The 18,377-nt window shown below is 54.3% G+C and overlaps 1 protein-coding gene and 1 long non-coding RNA gene across 3 annotated transcripts; one reads left to right on the top strand and one right to left on the bottom strand.

The window, feature by feature from the left end:
- Window positions 1-960: 960 nt before the first annotated feature.
- Window positions 961-5,899, top strand: LOC111824512. Its single transcript, XR_002827606.1, has 2 exons — window positions 961-1,167; window positions 5,055-5,899. It is a non-coding gene; the product is annotated as an uncharacterized LOC111824512 (long non-coding RNA).
- Window positions 5,900-7,930: 2,031 nt separating this feature from the next.
- Window positions 7,931-12,285, bottom strand: P2RY6 (pyrimidinergic receptor P2Y6). Of its 2 annotated transcripts, none has more exons than XM_014450256.2 (3): window positions 12,189-12,285; window positions 10,126-10,214; window positions 7,931-9,137 (listed from the first exon to the last, which is right to left on the bottom strand). In XM_014450256.2, the coding sequence occupies exons 2-3, from the start codon at window positions 10,146-10,148 to the stop codon at window positions 8,117-8,119; spliced, it is 1,044 nt and encodes a 347-aa protein (XP_014305742.1). In that variant the 5' UTR covers window positions 10,149-10,214; window positions 12,189-12,285; the 3' UTR covers window positions 7,931-8,116. The 2 variants fall into 2 exon arrangements, with proteins under 2 accessions (XP_014305742.1, XP_014305741.1); XM_014450255.2 differs by lacking the exon at window positions 12,189-12,285 and adding an exon at window positions 11,316-11,677.
- Between the last annotated feature and the right edge of the window lie 6,092 nt (window positions 12,286-18,377).

The raw sequence follows: 18,377 nt of genomic DNA, 5'->3' as shown, positions 1-18,377 counted from the left end.
GAGGAAAGGGGGCGGGGGGCGGAGCCTCCCACCCCAAAGAGGTGGTGGGCTCCCCGCGCGCCAAAGGCTGGGAATCGGGAGTAGGGGGTGGGGAGGGAAGCGGGGAGGAGCCAGAGGGGAGGATGAGACCGCGGCAGCGACCCTCGCGGCCCGAGCTGCCCCCGAAGGACTCACTCCGACTCCGCCGGCTCTGAGTGCGCTCAGCTCCGCGGACGTAGAGCCGGGACGCTGCACCCCCTGCGGTCCAACAGCTCCTGCCCAGGGACCAACATGGCAACCTCGGACCCACACACCCGTGCACACCGATACTCAGGTACACGGCTCTCCCAGGCGGGGAAGGGGCCGGGCTCGCCGCCAGGGGGAGTCGTGGGCGCCGCGGGCGGACTCGGGCTTCGGCCGCTCCCCGCCCCGCCCTTTCGCCACGCCCTTTCTTGGGCCGTCGGAGGAGAATCGCGCTGCGACTGCGACCCCGTCCAGCCCCTCGGGCCCCCAGACGCCCCGCCCCTCCCACCTCTGCGGTCCGTCCAGCTCCGAGGTTCCCCCAACCAGTCCCACGCCTGTGACCACGCCCCCGCCCGCTCTCAGGTTTCCAGCTGCCCGCCCGGCGCCGGGCCTCCTCCTCCTTCCCTTGAGCTCCAGGGCACGTGGCTCTTGCGCCCTCTACCGGCCGGGTTTGCCCACCCCCCCCTGGAAATCCTGGGCAGGTAAATCAGCACCCACCATCCAGAACCCCTCCGAGGGTAGGAAAGACCGCTTCCTTTACTTCCTTTCAGTTGCTTCCTAGTTCCTTCAGGAGCCTTTTAATTTTTATTTATTTATTTATTTAAAATATATTTTTATTGATTTCAGAGAAGAAGAGAGAGATAGAAACATCAATGATGAGAGAGAATCATGGATCGGCTGCCTCCTGCAGGCCCCACACTGGGGATCGAGCCCGCAACCCCGGAATGTGCCCTTGACTGGAATCGAACCTGGGACCCTTCAGTCCGCAGTCCGACGCTCTATCCACTGAGCCAAACCAGCCAGGGCCTGGAGCCTTTTAAAAATTAATCCCTTCACAAAGTGCACTCCCTCCTCCATCCTCACGTACCGAAGGAGCTTCGATAGGACCGCCCTTGACTCGCCACAGCCAAACCTACAGCTGCTCCACCCTCCTTGACAGGAAAGGTGTGGATCGCTTCTCCCTCCTACCTCTCCCCCAGGCCTCTGCTCCCAGTCTGGTTTGGCAAGTCTCGCGTCCTAGGGAAAACTGGGGCTTTCCCTTCCCCGCCGGCCTCTACCAGGTCCCATTCATTTTCCCTGGCCCAGTTTAAATGCATGACAGCGCTGCATCCGAGTGGACGAATGGGGATTTGTGCAGCGTCTTGGATGTATTGGTAATATTATTTCATTTATTTAGTCCTTGAACCACCCTTGGAGGTAGATATTATTACCCCTTCTATGGGTCATGAAGGAGAAGTAACTTTGACCACCGGTGTTACAGTCAGGAAATGGCAGCGACTGCGATGACTCAAATTCAGATTTCAGGAGCTTCAAACACCATGTTCCTCCAGACAGCCTTTCCTGGCCCCAGCAGCCTCCTCCTCCTGGGTTCTGGGTTCACCCTCCCCAGGAGCAGAGGATCCTTCTGGTCCCCTCAGCCCAAGAGGACTGAGGCTGGGCCTGACTAAGATGGGAGGACCTGGGAGCAGGGGGCCCTGGTCCAGATGAGAGGGGCAGGGATGGGCAAAGGGCAGGATGGTAGACGCTGGAGGGATTGCCTGACGACCGCAGGAGAGAAGTAGGACTCGCCCAGGCCCCCGGGCCCTGCTTGCTGCTTCCCTGGGGTTGTGGAAAGTCTCTGCAGGGAGAAGAAAGCTCTTTCTCTGTGACCTGCGACCAGCCTCTTCGCTGTGAGTCCCTCACTGCAGCTGTGTCTCATTTCTGCCTTGAGGGGGGGCAAGCACGTTTTTCTCTCTTTACTGGGAAATGGATGACGAGGAAGCCAGCCCTGCCTGGCCCAGTGCCGCTCGGCCCTTGCCTTGCTGTGTGACCTTGGGTAAATCCCTGGCCTCAGTTGCCACATCTGACAAGTAGGGAGTGGGTCTGGCCTCTCTCTGCCTCTATTTGAAGTCAGACTCTTGTCTCTTCTAGAGTTTTCTTTCTCCTCTTTTGAGGCAGTTGTAGTATGGCAGGGGCACCTTCATCCCAGGAGTCACTGCTCTCTTCCAATAATGATGTCCCCTACCACCTGAAATGTATACTTTTCCAAACTCACACCCTGTCATCTTCTGTTTTCACGTCACTTCTGGGGTAGAGGTTCTTATATCCATTTCACAGATGGGCACACTGATGCAGAGTGGAGACCCGGGTCGCAGGATCCCAGCCCCCTGCAGCGTGGCTGTGAGATGAACTGGCTTGGGGCTTTGGGTCAGGAGTCCCCTGTTTAAGGATCCAGGCTGGGCCTCCAACAATGGGGAGCTCACCCAATCAGAGAGTGGCTTGGCCGCTTACAGCTCCTCATGGGTCCTCCAACCTCCAGCCCCTTCTGATTCAGGGTGAGACACAGTTATCTTCCTGGCTCAGAGGGACCTGGGTGTTTTCAGTCCTCAAAAGACTCATCTAGGAGGGGCCTGGGAGCACTGGGCATCAGGGTGGCGAGAGGAACACTGTGCTGGGAGTCCAGAGCCGGGCCCAATGCAGTCACCCTTACAGATGTGCCCCGTGAATCTAGCAGGTCACTCTTCCTCCGGAGCTCAGGCTCCTGCCTGTGAAAGGGGAATGAAAACAATCATCCATCTGCTCCGTGAGTCTACTCAGCAAGATCACAGCTATAGAACCCATTGGAGAAATCAAGGTGGAAAGGTTATGATGGTCAAAGTCACGGATAATGTTGGGCCTCAGGTCGTTAACGGGGAGAAAGATGAGGAGTAAGAAGCAATGAGTTCCGAAAGGAGACATATGTAATACTTTAAATTAAAAAAAAATAATAGTAATAATAATAAGCAGCAGCAGCAATGAGTTCCAGGAAAGAACTCTGGCTCCTGACTCCTAAGAAACCTTCTCTGCCCTCATATTGTGTCAGTGCCCCTGTAATCCCCAGCATCTCCTGACCATTCCATTCCAAAATCAAATAGGAATGTCCTGAGATTGTCCTGTTTCTTTTCTTTATAATTAGACCTCAAGGCACAGAATTGGATGATTCATAACCTTTTGTGCATGACACATTCTCACCAGTTGTTTGACTCCCACGAAAAACCAAAACAACTAGGACCTTTACAATGTCCTACATCTCATTATATAGTTCCCCCACCCATTCTCCTACTGCTCCACCACCAAGATAACCATCCCCTCCTGTGCCCATCATTCCCTTTTTATATAGTTTTTTTTTTTTTGCATCTGTGGATTTCCTTAAAGTGTACATTTTAATCTTAGTTGTTTTTAAATTTACAAAAAGGGCATCTTGCTGTATGTAATTTGGGGAACTTCTTTTTACTTAACATGCTGCTAATATTTGTCCATATCGTTGTATGCTAGTGTAGTGCATTCTGGCTGCGTGCAGTATTCCAATGTGTGAATATGGCATTCATCCTCTCTCCAGCGGGTGGGCATTTGAATGTTTCCAGGTGTCTGCACTTGTGAACAGTGCTGCTCTGAGTGTTTTGCACACTCCAGGGCACATTTGCAGAAGAGCTCAGGGCAGTGGGCCATGTGGCTACTCCACATGAGGAGGCATTGTCAAGCTAGAACCGAATATCTTTCCTGGGTTTTTTTTGTTTGTTTGTTTTTGTTTTTCTTTTAATCCTCACCCGAGTATATTTTTCCATTGATTTTTAGACATGGCACGTTTTTGTGCAATATTTTGAAATATTGATGTGAGAGAAACACATTGATTGGTTGCCTCCTGCATGTGCCCTGAACAGGGCCCAGGCTGGGGAGAAGCCTGCAACCAAGGTACGTGCCCTTGTCTGGAAACAACCCAGGACCCTTCGGTCCTCAGGCCAACACTCTATCCACTGAGCCAAACCGGCTAGGGCTTTTCTGGTTTTTTGATTATCTGCATTTCCTTTTCTATGGAGTGCCTCTTTGCGCCTTTTATCCATTCTTCTGTTGGGTTATAATACTTTGTTGTACTTCATGAGAATTCTGCTCTAACCTTTCCATGCTCAACACCCCCGGTGGCCTAGGGAGAGCTGATAGCAGTATCCACTTTACCGGTCAGGAAACAGAGGCTCAGAGAAGTGAGGGGTCTGTTCAAAGTCACAGGTCTAGTGACAGCCCTTCTTTACTGAGCTACTGCCTTCTGAGGCCATTGGGCTTCAGCTAAGAAACCTTCTCTGCCCTTCACGCTGGGTCAGGGCCCGTGTGGTCCCCAGCATCTGCTGACCATTCCAAGAGCTTATTGTCTAGGCCCGTGGTCGGCAAACTGCGGCTCGCGAGCCACACGCGGCTCTTTGGCCCCTTGAGTGTGGCTCTTCCTAAGCCTCAGGAGTACCCTAATTAAGTTAATAACAATGTACCTACCTATATAGTTTAAGTTTAAAAAATTTGGCTCTCAAAAGAAATTTCAATCGTTGTACTGTTGACAAACTCATTAGTCAACAGAGCCAAATATCAACAGTACAACGATTGAAATTTCTTTTGAGAGCCAGATTTTTTAAACTTAAACTATATAGGTAGGTACATTGTTATTAACTTAATTAGGGTACTCCTAAACTGGCCTTTGCTAAAAACGTCCTCAATCTGATTGAGGTACCCGACCGACCGACACCCCCCACTTCTTCTAACGCCACTTCTTAAAAATAGACTCGCCCAGGCCGAAAACCGACTTCTGGGCATGGGCCACAAAGTTTCAATCGCACTGTACGTGCGCGCCCGCACATGGTATTTTGTGGAAGAGCCACACTCAAGGGGCCAAAGAGCCGCATGTGGCTCGCAAGCCACGGTTTGCCAACCACTGGTCTAGGGAGACCTTCTGTGCCCCTAGCCCTCTGTATGTGTTTCTGAACCCTTCTCTTCAATTGTAATGATTCAGATGTGTTTGTGGTTATTTCATTATTGTCGTTCTCCATCAGACTAGGAACTCCCCGAGGGCAGGGACCCACTGCCAGCATGCTGCCTGGAATACAGTAGGTGCTCAATCAGTGTTTACTGGATGAACTGTCTGTCTCCTTGTCTGCATCCCCAGCCCCCTGGATTCTTTCTGAGGGTTGGGTCTGGGTCTGAGCTGCCTCAGGGTTCCCAGCACCATCTCCAAGGAGCACAGAGAATGTTTGTTAAATGAATGAGGGAGGGAGGAGGCAGCTGCATCCATTGCTAGGACAGATCTAGTGCCCCCAGGCTTTTCCTACTTTGAATGGAAATCTCCCCAAATCAGGCCCTGGTTCCTGACTCTCTGGGTCCCCCATGTTCCCCGCCCCCCTTCCCTGTCCTTAATTGCTGACATGAGCCTGGTCTCCCTCAGAACCATCCTTTCTTTACTTCTCCACCCATCACTTAAAACTTCCTTTCCTCCAGCCCCTCCCTCCCTCACCCAACTCCACTGCCTCATCATATCACACATGCCACACCCTTCCCCCCCCTCCCTCAGGCTTCTACCTCCACTTCTCTGGCTCCTCCTCCTCCCCAGTCCCCTAATGTTGGTGTTCTAGGACTCTATTCAGCCCCCTTCTTATTTTCTTCTTCAAGAAGCCCATCCACCCCCTCAGATTCCAGCCAAAGGTGAGGTAACCCCGCCCCAGGCTTTGCACCTTTTCCAAAAACCCTTCCTGGACGTCTCCAGACCCTGTGGACTCCTCGCTACCACCGGGTGGAGGGCTCCACCCCAGGTCAGGACTCCGCCTGCCTCCACCCAGGTCTACTACCAGGATGGAATCTGAGTAAAGGGGTTTGTTTGGGCTGTGGGTAACAAAGATTAAAACATTAGGGCTTTAAAAAAGTAGATACTTATCTCTCAGGCAAAAATCTGCACTTAGTGGCCCCAAACTGGAATGGTCAAAGACCCAAGCTGCTGGCATGGCTCAGTGGTTGAGCGTCGACCTGTGAACCAGGTCACGGTTCAATTCCCGGTCAGGGCACATGCCCGGGTTGCAGGCTCGATCCCCAGTGTGGGGCATGCAGGAGGCAACCGATCAATGATTCTCTCTCATCATCAATGTTTCTGTCTCTCCTCCCTTCCTCTCTGAAGTCAATAAAAATATTTTTTTTTAAAAAAAGAACTAGCCTTTTTCTTCTGACATCACCATGTGTCTATCTCACTGTAGCCCAAAAAAATCAAAGTTCCTTTTGTCCAAATTGTAAGCCTCTCCAGCCACAGCACTTGTAGTGGATCCCAAGGTGGGCCGGGCCTGGTTCTCCCACTTCCTCCGCCAGCTGCAAGACACCTCTATGGAGTTTAACTCTGCAGGGCTCTTCTCTGAGTGCCCATTGCCCAACAGCCTTGGCGATAAGGTGGGGCTAAAAGGAAGATATTGAATCAGTTATATAGTCCGTCCTTGCCCTATCGCTCTGCCCATCCCTCTCCTCCCTCTACTTTCTGAAAAGGAAGACTTCGCCATGCCGGGTCTGTGTGGTATACCAGCAGCCAAGGGCAGGCCAGACTGTTCCACAGGAGGGAATAAGGCCTAGAGGAGGAGAGGGGTCTGAGGGGTGGGGTGGGGGAGGAGAGAAAAAGAGCAGAGAGGATGGGGCTCTGCAGAGGTGTGGCTGAGGGGAGAGGCGCGCAGGGGGAGAACAGGTGAGGACCTGGAAGGGCCTTGCCTGGTATTTCCCTTTGCTGCCTCCTTGGACCTTCAGTGAAGATGCCTTTACAAGCCTTTTTAAGGCTCAGGTCTGTGTTTGAGATGCGTCCATATGAGATGGCCTCCGGGCAGCCTTCCAGGCACCCGCAGGCCAGAATGATGGAGCTGAGAGGGCAGAACAGAGGAAGCCGGCAGGGCAGTCTGTCTTGAGACTGGTCAGCAGGCCCCTGACACGGGATCTCCATGTAGCAGCCTCCTGATGGCCCTGGTGGCTCTTTCTCCTGAGCTGTTGACTCTCCTTTTAGAATGAAGCAATGTCGAAGGGCCACTTCCCCTCCTTGGAGGGGCCTGGTGGATACCCTGAGTCTGGAAGAGGTGGGCGGAGGGTAAGTGGGGTCTGGGGCTCTTCCTGGCATTTAATGCTCTGGTCTCACCCAGCTTCTTTTCTTAACGCCCCACTCCGCACACACCCAACCCCTGGGCTGAGTTGAAACTCACTTGCTTTACCTCCAAGCGCAGCGCATCTCTGCCTCTGGGTTTTGCATGCACAGTGCCTTCACCAGGAGCCTCCTCCCCACCTCAGGCTCCCCCTCTTCTAAGAAGCACTCCCTGATTTCTCCTTCTGCTGAGCCCCCCTCCTGCCATTGGTTGTCTGGAGAGTGGCCATAAGACAGCTCTTAGGTTTTCCGCTTTCACACACAGGAGGCCACATGCCGCCCATCCCAGCTCCCTGCCTGACTGCCCCAGGGCAGCGCCTAGCATAGGGCTGGCCCAGGCTGTACTAACATGCTCCCCGCTTCCGCTGGCAAAGCTCCCAACAGCCTTTAACATCTGGTTCAGATGCTCCCCTTCCTCCCCTCTCCCCCCAAAAAGCTCTCTCCTGACTTCTTGATCTGGGTCATGGGCATCCTCCGAGCACTCCGTCCCTACAGCCACGCTTCCCTCAGTCACAGCCTTCACATCACTGCGTCAATCCTTCCAGCAGTTGGGAGCCTGTATGGGTCTGGTTCTTTTGGGGCCCACAACCAACCCAGGCCTGAACACGCCGTCAGTAAAGGTTTGCTGAATGAATGGAACATCATACCCCACTCATAGTCATCCCTCAAAACCCAGCTCAAATGCCTCTTCCCAGAAGCTCTCACTCCTCCCCACCCCCATCTTCCTTCACTCCCTTATAAGTGACTCCAAAGCATGCAGCATACTCCTCAATCACGGTACATGTCACATATATTTGTGTGAGCAGCTTAACATGGCTTCTCCGCCTCTCCATGGCTCACGGGACCTTCTGCAGGGCCAGGCTCAGGCTGCCCTGTGTCTGTGCCCACAAGGCCTGGTCCAAACAAGGGCTCAATAAATAGCTGTGGCTGAGATATTGGGGTCTGTCCTGCCCCAGGGGCTCAGCGCCCCTGCCGCTGCCACTTGGCTGTGAGTTTCTGGAACAGTTCGTGTGGCCGCTGGCGGAACTTCTTTTGGGTGAAGTAGAAGAGGATGGGATCCAGCACACTGTTGGCGCTGGCGAAGGGCCGCGTGCCTTTGTAGGCGGCTGCAAAGGCCTCCAGCACGGGGCAGGAGACACCCGGCGTCGAGCGCACCGCCAGGTAGGCTGTCTTGGTGATGTGGAAAGGCAGGAAGCTGATGGCGAAGACGGCTGCCACCACCACAGCCATGCGGGCTGCCTTGCCACGCCGCTCCTGGGCCACAGGCCCTGTGGGGCCGTCCCGGCGGCACAGACGGCGGGCCAGACGGTAGTAGCAGGCCAGCAGGGCAGCGAAGGGCAGCAGGAAGCCGATGACTGTGAGCGCCATGCCATAGGGCAAGTACCGGGTGGCCAGGGCAGGCGAGCTCAGATCGTAACAGACAGTGCGGTTACGCTGGATGCCTGTGGCGGCAAAGAAGGCTGTGGGCAGGCACTGGGTTGTCACAGCCAGCCACACGGCTCCACACACTATCCAGGCAGCCCGGCGGCCCCCACGCTTGTGCCAGGGGGCCAGAGGGTAGCAGATGCCCAGGAAGCGCTGGAAGCTGATGCAGGTGAGGAAGAGGATGCTGCCGTGGAGGTTGGCATAGAAGAGGAAGCGCACCAGGCGGCAGGTGAGGTCGCCGAAGGGCCAGTGGTCACCTCGGGCATAGTTGTAGATGAGCAGGGGCAGGGAGCAGGCGTACAGCAGGTCAGCCAGGGCCAGGTTCAGGGTGTACACGGCCGAGCGCGTCAAGGCCCGGCGGGACGAGCAGATCTGGACAATGACACAGATATTCAGCGGCAGGCCAGCCGCCAGCACCACGGAGTACACAGGTGGCAGCAGTAGTCGCTTAAAGTTCTCTCGGTAGACACAGGTGGTCGGCGGTGAGCCCAGAGCCTGGCTTGTGTCATTGTGCCACTCCATGGCTGCCTGACCGGGCTTCCTACATCTGGAGAGGCTAGGGAAGCAACACACAATCTGTCAGTGACCACCTTCACTGACCACCCAGTAGGTCCTTGTCCCTCTCCCCACCCGAACCATCTCTGATACCACCCCACAGAGACCCCACACAGCCCTCACAAAACCTGGAATGCAAGAGAGAAACATAGATTTGTTGTTCACTTATTTATGCATTCATTGATTGATTCTTATATGTGCCCTGACCAGGGATTGAACCCACAACCTTGGTGTATCAGGATGACACTCTAACCAACTGAGCTACCCCGCCAGGAGTAATTTCTATTTATAATATCCATTTCTCACCAGACTTTCTGGTGAACTTTTATTTTTATTAAATATGTATTTTTTTATTGATTTCAGAGAGGAAGGGAGAGGGAGGGAGGGAGTGAGGGGGAGAGAGAGAGAGAGAGAAACATCAATGATGAGAGAGAATCACTGATTGGCTGCCTCCTGCAGGCCCCCTACTGGGGATGTGCCCACAACCCAGGCATGTGCCCTTGACCGGAATTGAACCCGGGACCCTTCAGTCCAAAGGCTGACACTCTATCCACTAAGCCAAACCAGCTAGGGCTGAACTTCCTGTCATCCTTCCAAATCTGAGTCAAATGTCTCTCTTCTATAAGTGGAGATGGATGGACTTCGATTTGAATACCAACTTACTTACTGGCTATGTGACCTTGAGCTATTGATAGACCACCTCTGAGTGCCAGCTTTCCTATCTGAAAAATGGGGGAATGGTGCACCGACTTCTCCGGATGTTATGAGGTTAGAGGCACTAAATCATGCTCTCCAGGGCTTCCCCGGGCACCTGGAGTTCGGAGATGGTGGTCCTGGTGGGCCTGCCTGTTTGACTCTCCTTCACAGGTTGGGAATCTCCTGAGAAGTGCCAGGTCTGGTGCCTCTCTGTCTGAGTCCAGCCCCGGGCCCAAGGCACAGAGGGCCGTGGTAACTCTTAATGAATCAACATGAACAAAATATTCACGCACGGTGAGCCGACCAAGGACAGCATCTACCTCCTTGGCCTGAGCTCCACCTTCCAAAGCCATGGTCCTTCTTCTGGCTGCAGTTCTCTTATCTGCAAAATAAGAGGGAACGAGGTGATTGAGGAGTTCCCTAAGCCTTTTTCCACTTGACTTAAGGCTGCAAAGGCTGGAGCCACAGCGCCCTCTGGTGACTACAGTAAAAACAGCTTCCCTGAAGGCAGACGGCAGAGGGAGCAACCACATCAACAGCTTACTTAATAGGGAGGGGAATCCAGACGCAATCGGGGAAGTGGCTGCTCAATCTTAGTGAATTGGAGGCAGAGCCCAAGTGGGAGTTGGAGCCGGAGCCCAACCACCTGACTCAGGAGGCATCTTGGTGTAGCCCATGGACATGGAATGTAGAGGTTCCAAGCCCAGCTTCAGAGAATCAGGAGGCTTGGTTCAAATCCTGCCTTCTCTTCTGCCATGCTGTTCAACCCAGGGCTTCCACTTACCTTTTCTGGGCCGATGTCCTCATCAGAAAGATGCATGCTGGGCCTGACATGCAGCAGGTGCTTAATAAACGCCATGCCTTGCTTTTTATCCTACACCTGATCCCTCCACTCATCCCTTCAGGCTGACGTTTGGGGGAGCCGGTAGCACAGATGCCTGAAGGATTTGCCCCTGGTGGATGAGCAACTTCTTGTTGCTCACTTCTCAATTGGCATTTTCACATTTACTGGTGTCCATAGAGAATTCACTACTTAACTCCGTGGACCTGCCACTGAGATAGTGAGTCAAATCCCCCCCCTCTCTCTATGTTACAGACGGGAGAAACGGAGGCCCAGAAAAAATACAAAGTCCTGCAAATGCACTCAGAGGGTGCTAGAGGGTCGAGGCTGAGTACATGGGCTCTGGTCCAGATGCCCAGGTTCAAATCCCGGCTCTGCCACGTGTGAGCTGTGTGGCCTGAGGCTCATTACTCAACCTCCATGCCTCTGTTTCCCCTTCTATAAAATGGGGTGATATAGTACCTGCCTCATAGTGCTGTTGTGAAGATCAGTGCTTGGCACAGGGCAATTGGTAGCTGTCCCTAATGTGGATATACTGCTAAGTAAAGTTATGAGATTTTAAAAAGTTATAATAGAGCAAAACGTAACTCCCCACACTAATTTCTTCCAACTTAAAATCTGATTTTGATGAAAATATTTTACCCAGATTCTGGGCAACTGCAAAACGATGATGTTCGGATTCTCCAGTCTGTTATATCACGCGCCATATCACCTTAAGTCACCTAAGATTCTTGTCGATTTCATCCCATGAGTTAGTGCTGGGTGCCCAGCTCACCAGTTAGGCACAAGGGGGAGGCCAAGGAGGAGGCCTGGCGATACCCCCACTGTAGCCAGGAAGGCAAGATTAGTACAGTTTATCCATTCGCCTCTTCACTCACTGTTCAGACCATTCTTTCATTCATGCATTTATTTTCTGGTTTCTGCAGGCTAGGCACTTAATGAGTACTTACTGCCTGCTGGGTGCATGAGCACACAGTATATAGATGCAGACGAAGGTGGATAGATACAGATACAGAAATACATACACACATTTACCTATACTTATACAGGGTGGGGCAAAGGTAGGTTTACAAGAATAAGCGGTTTATTCTTATATTTTTATTTATTAGTTATTGTCTTATTATCTAGAATAACAACTGTAAACCTATTTTTGCCCTACTCAGTATATGGACTAGTCTGAGAGGCGAGACCAGTGCGACCCATAGGGTGGAAGAGACTTTTCAGAGGATGAAGGATGGAGCAAGCCCGTGATGGTCGAGGGGGGTTGCCCTGGGTGGAGAGGGGTGTGAGGACGCTTGGGGAGTTCCCAGGTGGGGAGGAAGGTGGAGCAGGCAGGGTCTGAGGAGAGCAGCCTGCTGGGCCAGAGGGTCCTGGGAGGAGGAGGAAGCTGGTGGAAGGAACCGTGCTGTGCCCCTGAACCCTTCTTTGAGGGGCCTGTCACCCTCAGACACACCCCAGAGACCCCTCTGACTTCAGTGCAGGACGCAGTGCTGCATGAAAGGATCCAGGGCAAACCTTCAGGTCTGCTCCAGGCCTGGCTGTCACCTGGCTCCCGCATCCATTCTGCCTTCCCAGGACATAGGAGGGGTGAGCTGTTCTCCCAGTCCTGGCAGGAGCTGGTTGAGAGAGAGAGAGAGAGAGAGAGAGAGAGAGAGAGAGAGAGCGCGAGAGAGAGACCTCTGCCAGGCAGCAGTGACATTGGTTCCCCACAGCCATCATATCTGTCACCCATTCTTAGACCCTGAGGCCCAGACCAGCTCAGACCCCAGCCACTTCTGTCCTTTGGGGAAAAGCTCAAACCCCTGTCCTGACAGTCAAGCCACTGCTGAGCCTTCGAGCCTCAGCTGAAGTACCCCAGGCCCTCAGCGCTGCCCCTCCACCACACTGTTCCCAAGACACGGAGACGGCCAGCAAGCCAGGCTTCCTCTCCAGCCGCCCCATCTACTGTTCCCTTCACACAAAGTGCCATTCGCCCCATCTCTGCTCCTCAAAAACCTGTGTCCATCAAGCTCCACATCCAATCTTGCTTCTTCCTTTCCTTTTTTAAAAAATACGTTTTCATTGATTTTAGAGAAAGAACAAGGGAGAGAGAGAGAAACATCGATCTGAGAAAACATTGATCACTTGCCTCCCAGGAACTGAACCCATGACTGGAATCGAATTGGTGACCTCTGGGTGCACGGGAAGATGCTCAACCAACTGAGCTCACCGGCCGGGGTGCTTCTTCCTTTGCCGATCCCCCAGCTGGGTGGGGTCCCTTCCTCTGGGCACCCCCAACTCTGTGGACCTCCTTCAGGTCAGTGCTAAGCCCAGCCTGCCTGCCCAAAGTCACAGTCCCTGTGGCCGACCCCAGCCCCACTCCGCACTGGCCCACGGTCCCGAGATGCACCAACACTCACATGCAGCCTCCTGTCCCTGAAGCGCCGTGGTGGCCCTGAGTGTGTTGGAGCAAGGGGAAGCCAGGCATGAGGCTCCACACCCTCAGCCCAGGCTGTGACACCTCTGATGGGCGGGCAGCTTCCTCTGTTTCCTGGCAGGGCTGTCTCTGACTGAAATAGCCCCTGTGGGGGCCACCCCCTCCCTAATACCCTAACACCAAGGTCTGGCGGAAACTGGGCCTAAGAGGAGCAAGGAGGTCGAGGAAAGGTCTCCTTCCCGGAACCCTCCCCCACCCAGCGGAGGAAAGAGGGTGATGAGGAGGAGAGAGAACGGGGGGAGTAGGGAGACCAGAGGCTGCTGGTCGAAGGTCAGCCCTATAGACTCAGCAGCTTCTTTTCTCCTCAGCCTCTTCTCAGTCTTCTCATCTGTCAAATGGACAGGTTAGTGACCAAAGAGCTTCTGACTCCTCCTTCAGCTGTTACGCCCAGAGCCATCTTCCCAGTCACTCACTCCTCCACCCACCACCCCCACCTTGTTCTCCATTTATTGAATAGCTCATTCGCTGACGTGCCCAGTCCTCTATGTGGCTATCCACTTATGCACCCTCTCCCTCCCTTTTTAGATCTCTTCCTTTTCTCCGAAAGCATTTATTGCACACCTACTATCTGCCATCAGATATTCCCACATTTCCCCTTTAGCCGGCCCGGAGCTCACTGGGAGTGATAGGTATGGGCTGTGGGGTTAGAGGTGATGCCTCTGAGAACCCACCTGAGTGAGGTTCTCCCTGCCTGTGCTAGTCCTCCCCCGACTCCTCCTTGCTGCCAAACCAGGACTCAAAGCTGTGGGCCCAGACTCTTGCTCTATCTTGGCCCCTATTCACTGTGTGATCCTGACCTTCTCGGTAGAATGTGGTCATAATGGCCACCCGCAGGCAGTGAAGATGAGCTGCCAGAGGGAGAGAGGACCCTTTTATTCTGCACAGTATAAGCACTGACCTCACCCCCGAACCCATTTTACAGGCCAGCAGAGTGAGGAACCAAGTCAGGGCCAAAAGTTTAGACCAAACTGAGAACATTCAGGTTTGAATTGCCGGTAAACACTTGGTCCGTCGTGCATGAATTGAACACCTACTGCAAACTCAGGTCTGCTAGGAGGCTGCTTGTGCGGGTTAGAAGCATGGATTTCCTGGCCTGATTTGAGCTGGGCTGGGATCCAGAAGGGCAAGGAGGCCTGGCCTTCAGTCCAGCAGCCAGTTCTCGGAGGAACTCCTGTGGTCACACCCACCAGGGTGTGTCCCAAGAATGGGAGCAGCGCCAAGGGCTTCCTGGGGGTGTCAGCCTCAGGGCAGGGCTTGGGACTCAGTTCCTGCCACCTGGGGGGAGAGCTCAGGTGTTAGGGCTCATGGTACACCTGGGAGGGAGGGACCTGGAAGGGCCGCTGGAGAAGACATGTCTGTTGCTGGGCCTTAAAGGGCCAAGGGGACTTGGACTTGGAAAAGTGAAGAGACATCCCGGGCGGGAGGCACTGAGGTGGGGATTGGGCCTACCTTGTGTGGGAAATGAAGGATAAATATTGCAGCCAGAGCATGGGATGAGTGAGCAAAGAGGGACCAGAGGGGAGGCCTGAGGGCGCTGGCCCATCATAAAACCCCCAAGCAGAGCCCCAGTGCCACTGCCCAGCCTCAGCCTTCCCCACCTGGCTTCCCAGCCGCTCCGCCCATGTACAAGTTCTCTCCTCTGCCGGACACCTTCCCCCTCCAGGTACTATTAGCAGAAACACTGAATGCAGTCTCTCACCCCACAGAAGGGACAACCTTTTTACAATTCAGGCAACAACCACCGGTCAGTTTATGCTGCAGAAGCAATTCAGTTTAGACGTAAGGAAGCGCTGACAAGGGTTGGAGCGCCTTGGGCTGCTTGGGTCTTAGGGTCTCAGGACACCCTGCAGATGACCTAGCAGCCTCCCTTCTTCCTCTGCCCCCGCCCCAAGGACCTCATATCTGGAAGGGATGAGCAGACCTGCTGGCCAGAGGCAGGAGCTGGAAGCCTGAGTCACGCCTGCCAGCCAGCCAGGAACCAGCCCAGACCAGGCTGGATGTGGGAAGAGGCCTCCCAACCTTGGCTGGCCTGGCTGCTGGGAAACTAGCCCGGAATCCCCCTTGCCCAGCCCCTGGCCTGCAAAGGCACAGGATGGGGGGGGGGGGGGGGGCGCAAGACTCAGCTTCCTTCCCCTGAGGAGTCAGATAAGCCGGGATCCACCACCAATTGCTGTGTGACCTGGCACGGGCCACCTACCCTCAAGGAACCTGCATCTCTGGCTGATGGACAGGGCTAATCACGGTGCCTCTCGGACAGGGTCATCACGTCCTCTGTGCTCCAGTCACCAGCCCATCCCTGACCCAGGCAGCATCCAGCCCCCTGAAGTCCACCTGAGGCCGGCCTGAGGCCAGGTTCCCGATGCCAGCGTCTCTCTGGCACCCAGAAGACAGTGGGCAGGGGCCGAGCCACCCCCTTTTGGAGTTTTGGTCTCAGCTGTGGTAGCAGGCTGACCACAAAAGCAGGCAAACCTGGCAGGAGGAGGGCACAGGGAGGGCAGGAAAGCTGATTTCTCTTCTCTTTCCCACTTCCCCTCCTCACCTTCGTTTCAACAAGAATTAAAGCGGGAACTGAAACAACCATTCTGAGTGCAGGGAAGGGGAAGCTGCAGCTTTGGGGAATTTGGGGCCCGAGCTGCTTCCTTTGGTGTCTCTCCAGCCTCTACGGGCTGAGCAAAGAGGGAACTTGCCTCTCCCGAGCCTCTGCTATGTGCCAGGCCCAGCTGTCCATCACTGAGCTCACGTCATCCCCACCACAATCTGGACATGGACTGTGCACCAAGCTCTGTGCAAAATGCTTTTCAAGCCACATCTCATTTCCTCTTCACAATGCCCATCTCCACGCTACGGATGAGGAAGCTGAGGTTGGCAAAGTCAGCAACAGGTTCTGCCTTGGAAACGAGATGAGGAGGCCAGACACCATGATGGCCCTGGTGAGCCCAGGGCTGAGAAGTCACGAGTGGCCTTGGGAGATGAGAGAGAGAGAGAGAGAGAGAGAGAGAGAGAGAGAGAGAGAAACAGGGCTCAGAAGGCAGCAGTGACAGAGAGGGAGAATCTGTGGTGCCTGGTTTAACTAGTCATGCCCTTGGGGCGGCAGCTCCTCCCACCCAGGGCTCTGGGAGATCCCAAGACCCTCCCATAAACCCCTTCTCCCGGGGGGCTGGTGTGGGAGGGTCTTTGTTCTTTGCCTGGACCCGCCAGGATGTTCCGCGTTTTCCCTGTGGAGATGTATCACTTGGGTCTCTCTTTAAGAAAGAACCAGCCGTTTAGCTGCAAGCAGTGCAGTTGGCCCACAGCCTCCTTTGGTGTCTTCAGGACCCGCCCATCCTCCCAGATAACCAGGCTCCAGTCGGCTGGGAGGAGATGGCCCAGGTCCAGCCGCCCAGCCTGCCCTGCTGGCAGTCATCGTTCCGCTCCTCAGCAGTTTCTTCCCACCCAATTCCCAGACCCCTCTGACGATTGGGGCCCCACCTCCTGTTACTCCTTTGCGGGACCCCCTCCTTCCTTGCCTGGAGTCTTGAGGATCTGGGCGCGGTGGGCCTGTGACCCAAGCCTGCCGATGAGGGAAGAGGGGGCTCCTCAGGCCCCACCACTGGCTCAGGGGTGGATGGGAGGCCTTCACTGGGCGACTCCGTCAATTCTGGAGCTTTTGCTGGAACATTGGGAAGGAGGCAGATGTTCCACTGGGTTTGCAAAGCTGGTGGGAAGTGAGCCTGGAGCTGCTGGCACCAGGTGAACTGTGTGCCGGGCACTGTCCTACACACTGCAGACACCGTCCGAGGTAAACCAAGGGATGGCAGAGTTGAGAGTTGGAGATACACAGCTTCCTGGGCGCCCTGTCCAGCTGTGCCTGAAGCTTCGCCTTCCAACGACCTGTGGCTGGTGTCTCAGTCCATTTGACCTGAGGTTCTGTCACGTGAGATCAGGAGTCCTGCCTGTAGACCTGCACCCCCATGCTTCCCTCTCCTCTCCCCACAGCATAGGTTCACAGCTTTAGGCCCTGAACCCTAACATTCCTGTAGGGGAGGCTAGAACTGACCATGTACCTGGAGGCCACCAGCAGAGGGGCAGGCGGGGACCGAGGGACTGTGAGGTCAAGCCTAATGCCCCCAACAGCTCCCACAGCAACCACTGTGTCGTCTCCATAGGTCCCAGGCAGGAAACTGGAAAGCTGGAAAGCTGGGTGCCAGTCCTAATTCACCGCCTACTTGTTGTGTGACCCCGGGGAGGTCACCCCACCTCTCCGAGCCTCCCTTTCCTGAGCCGCTTCACTGCTGGTGTCTTGGCTACTCGGCAGGGGCCAGCCACTGAGCTAAGTGCTTTTATTGCAGGATCTCATTTGCTCTTACAACAACCCTGTGTGGTGAGTTGTATTGTCCCAATTTTATTTTTTATTTTATTTTATTTTTAAAATATATTTTATTGATTTTTTACAGAGAGGAAGGGAGAAGGATAGAGAGTTAGAAACATTGATGAGAGAGAAACATCGATCAGCTGCCTCCTGCACACTCCCTACTGGGGATGTGCCCGCAACCAAGGTACATGCCCTTGACTGGAATCGAACCTGGGACCCTTCAGTCTGCAGGCCGACACTCTATCCACTGAGCCAAACCGGCTAGGGCTATTGTCCCAATTTTAGAGATGAGGAAACAGGCTTAGAGAAGGCTGGTGACGTGCCCAGGGTGGCACAGTCAGTGGTGGGCCAGGACTAGGAAGCAGGTCTGAATAATGATAAAGCCTGTACCCAGGAAGAGAGTGACAATTCCCTGTGGGAAAACAGAGGCCAGAGAAATTAGGAACTTGCCCAAAGTGTCCAGTAAACCCACCATGCCACCTGCCTCTCAGGAACACAGTGGCCGGAGAAAGGACAAAGAAATGGTGGCCAGGAGATAGGGGAGAAAAGACCAGTCCAAGTATCAATATCAGCCACACTCCCTCCATTCTGTAATTCTGTTAGGAATTGGGTACAAGGTCTGCTTTGTCCCTGGGGCCCCAGAGACCAGCATAGGTGCCAGCTCCCAAGAAGCGCGGGGAAATGTTGGAGGGAACCCAGTCTGTACAGATGAGCCATGTGGCTCTGTCCTTGGTGCTGCCTGGATCAATAAGATTGTAAAAAATCTTTGTCTTGGATGATGACAGAGGGGACTTGTTCAGGGGGAAATAAAATAATGGAGTAGCACCCCTGAGCCTTCCTGGGTACCCCAGCCCCTGACCCTCCAGAGGGCAGACCA

Source organism: Myotis lucifugus, unplaced genomic scaffold, assembly GCF_000147115.1.
Source record: "Myotis lucifugus unplaced genomic scaffold, Myoluc2.0 scaffold_1884, whole genome shotgun sequence".
In the NCBI taxonomy this organism is placed as follows: domain Eukaryota; kingdom Metazoa; phylum Chordata; class Mammalia; order Chiroptera; family Vespertilionidae; genus Myotis; species Myotis lucifugus.
This window is presented reverse-complemented; position numbering and strand designations above follow the sequence as displayed.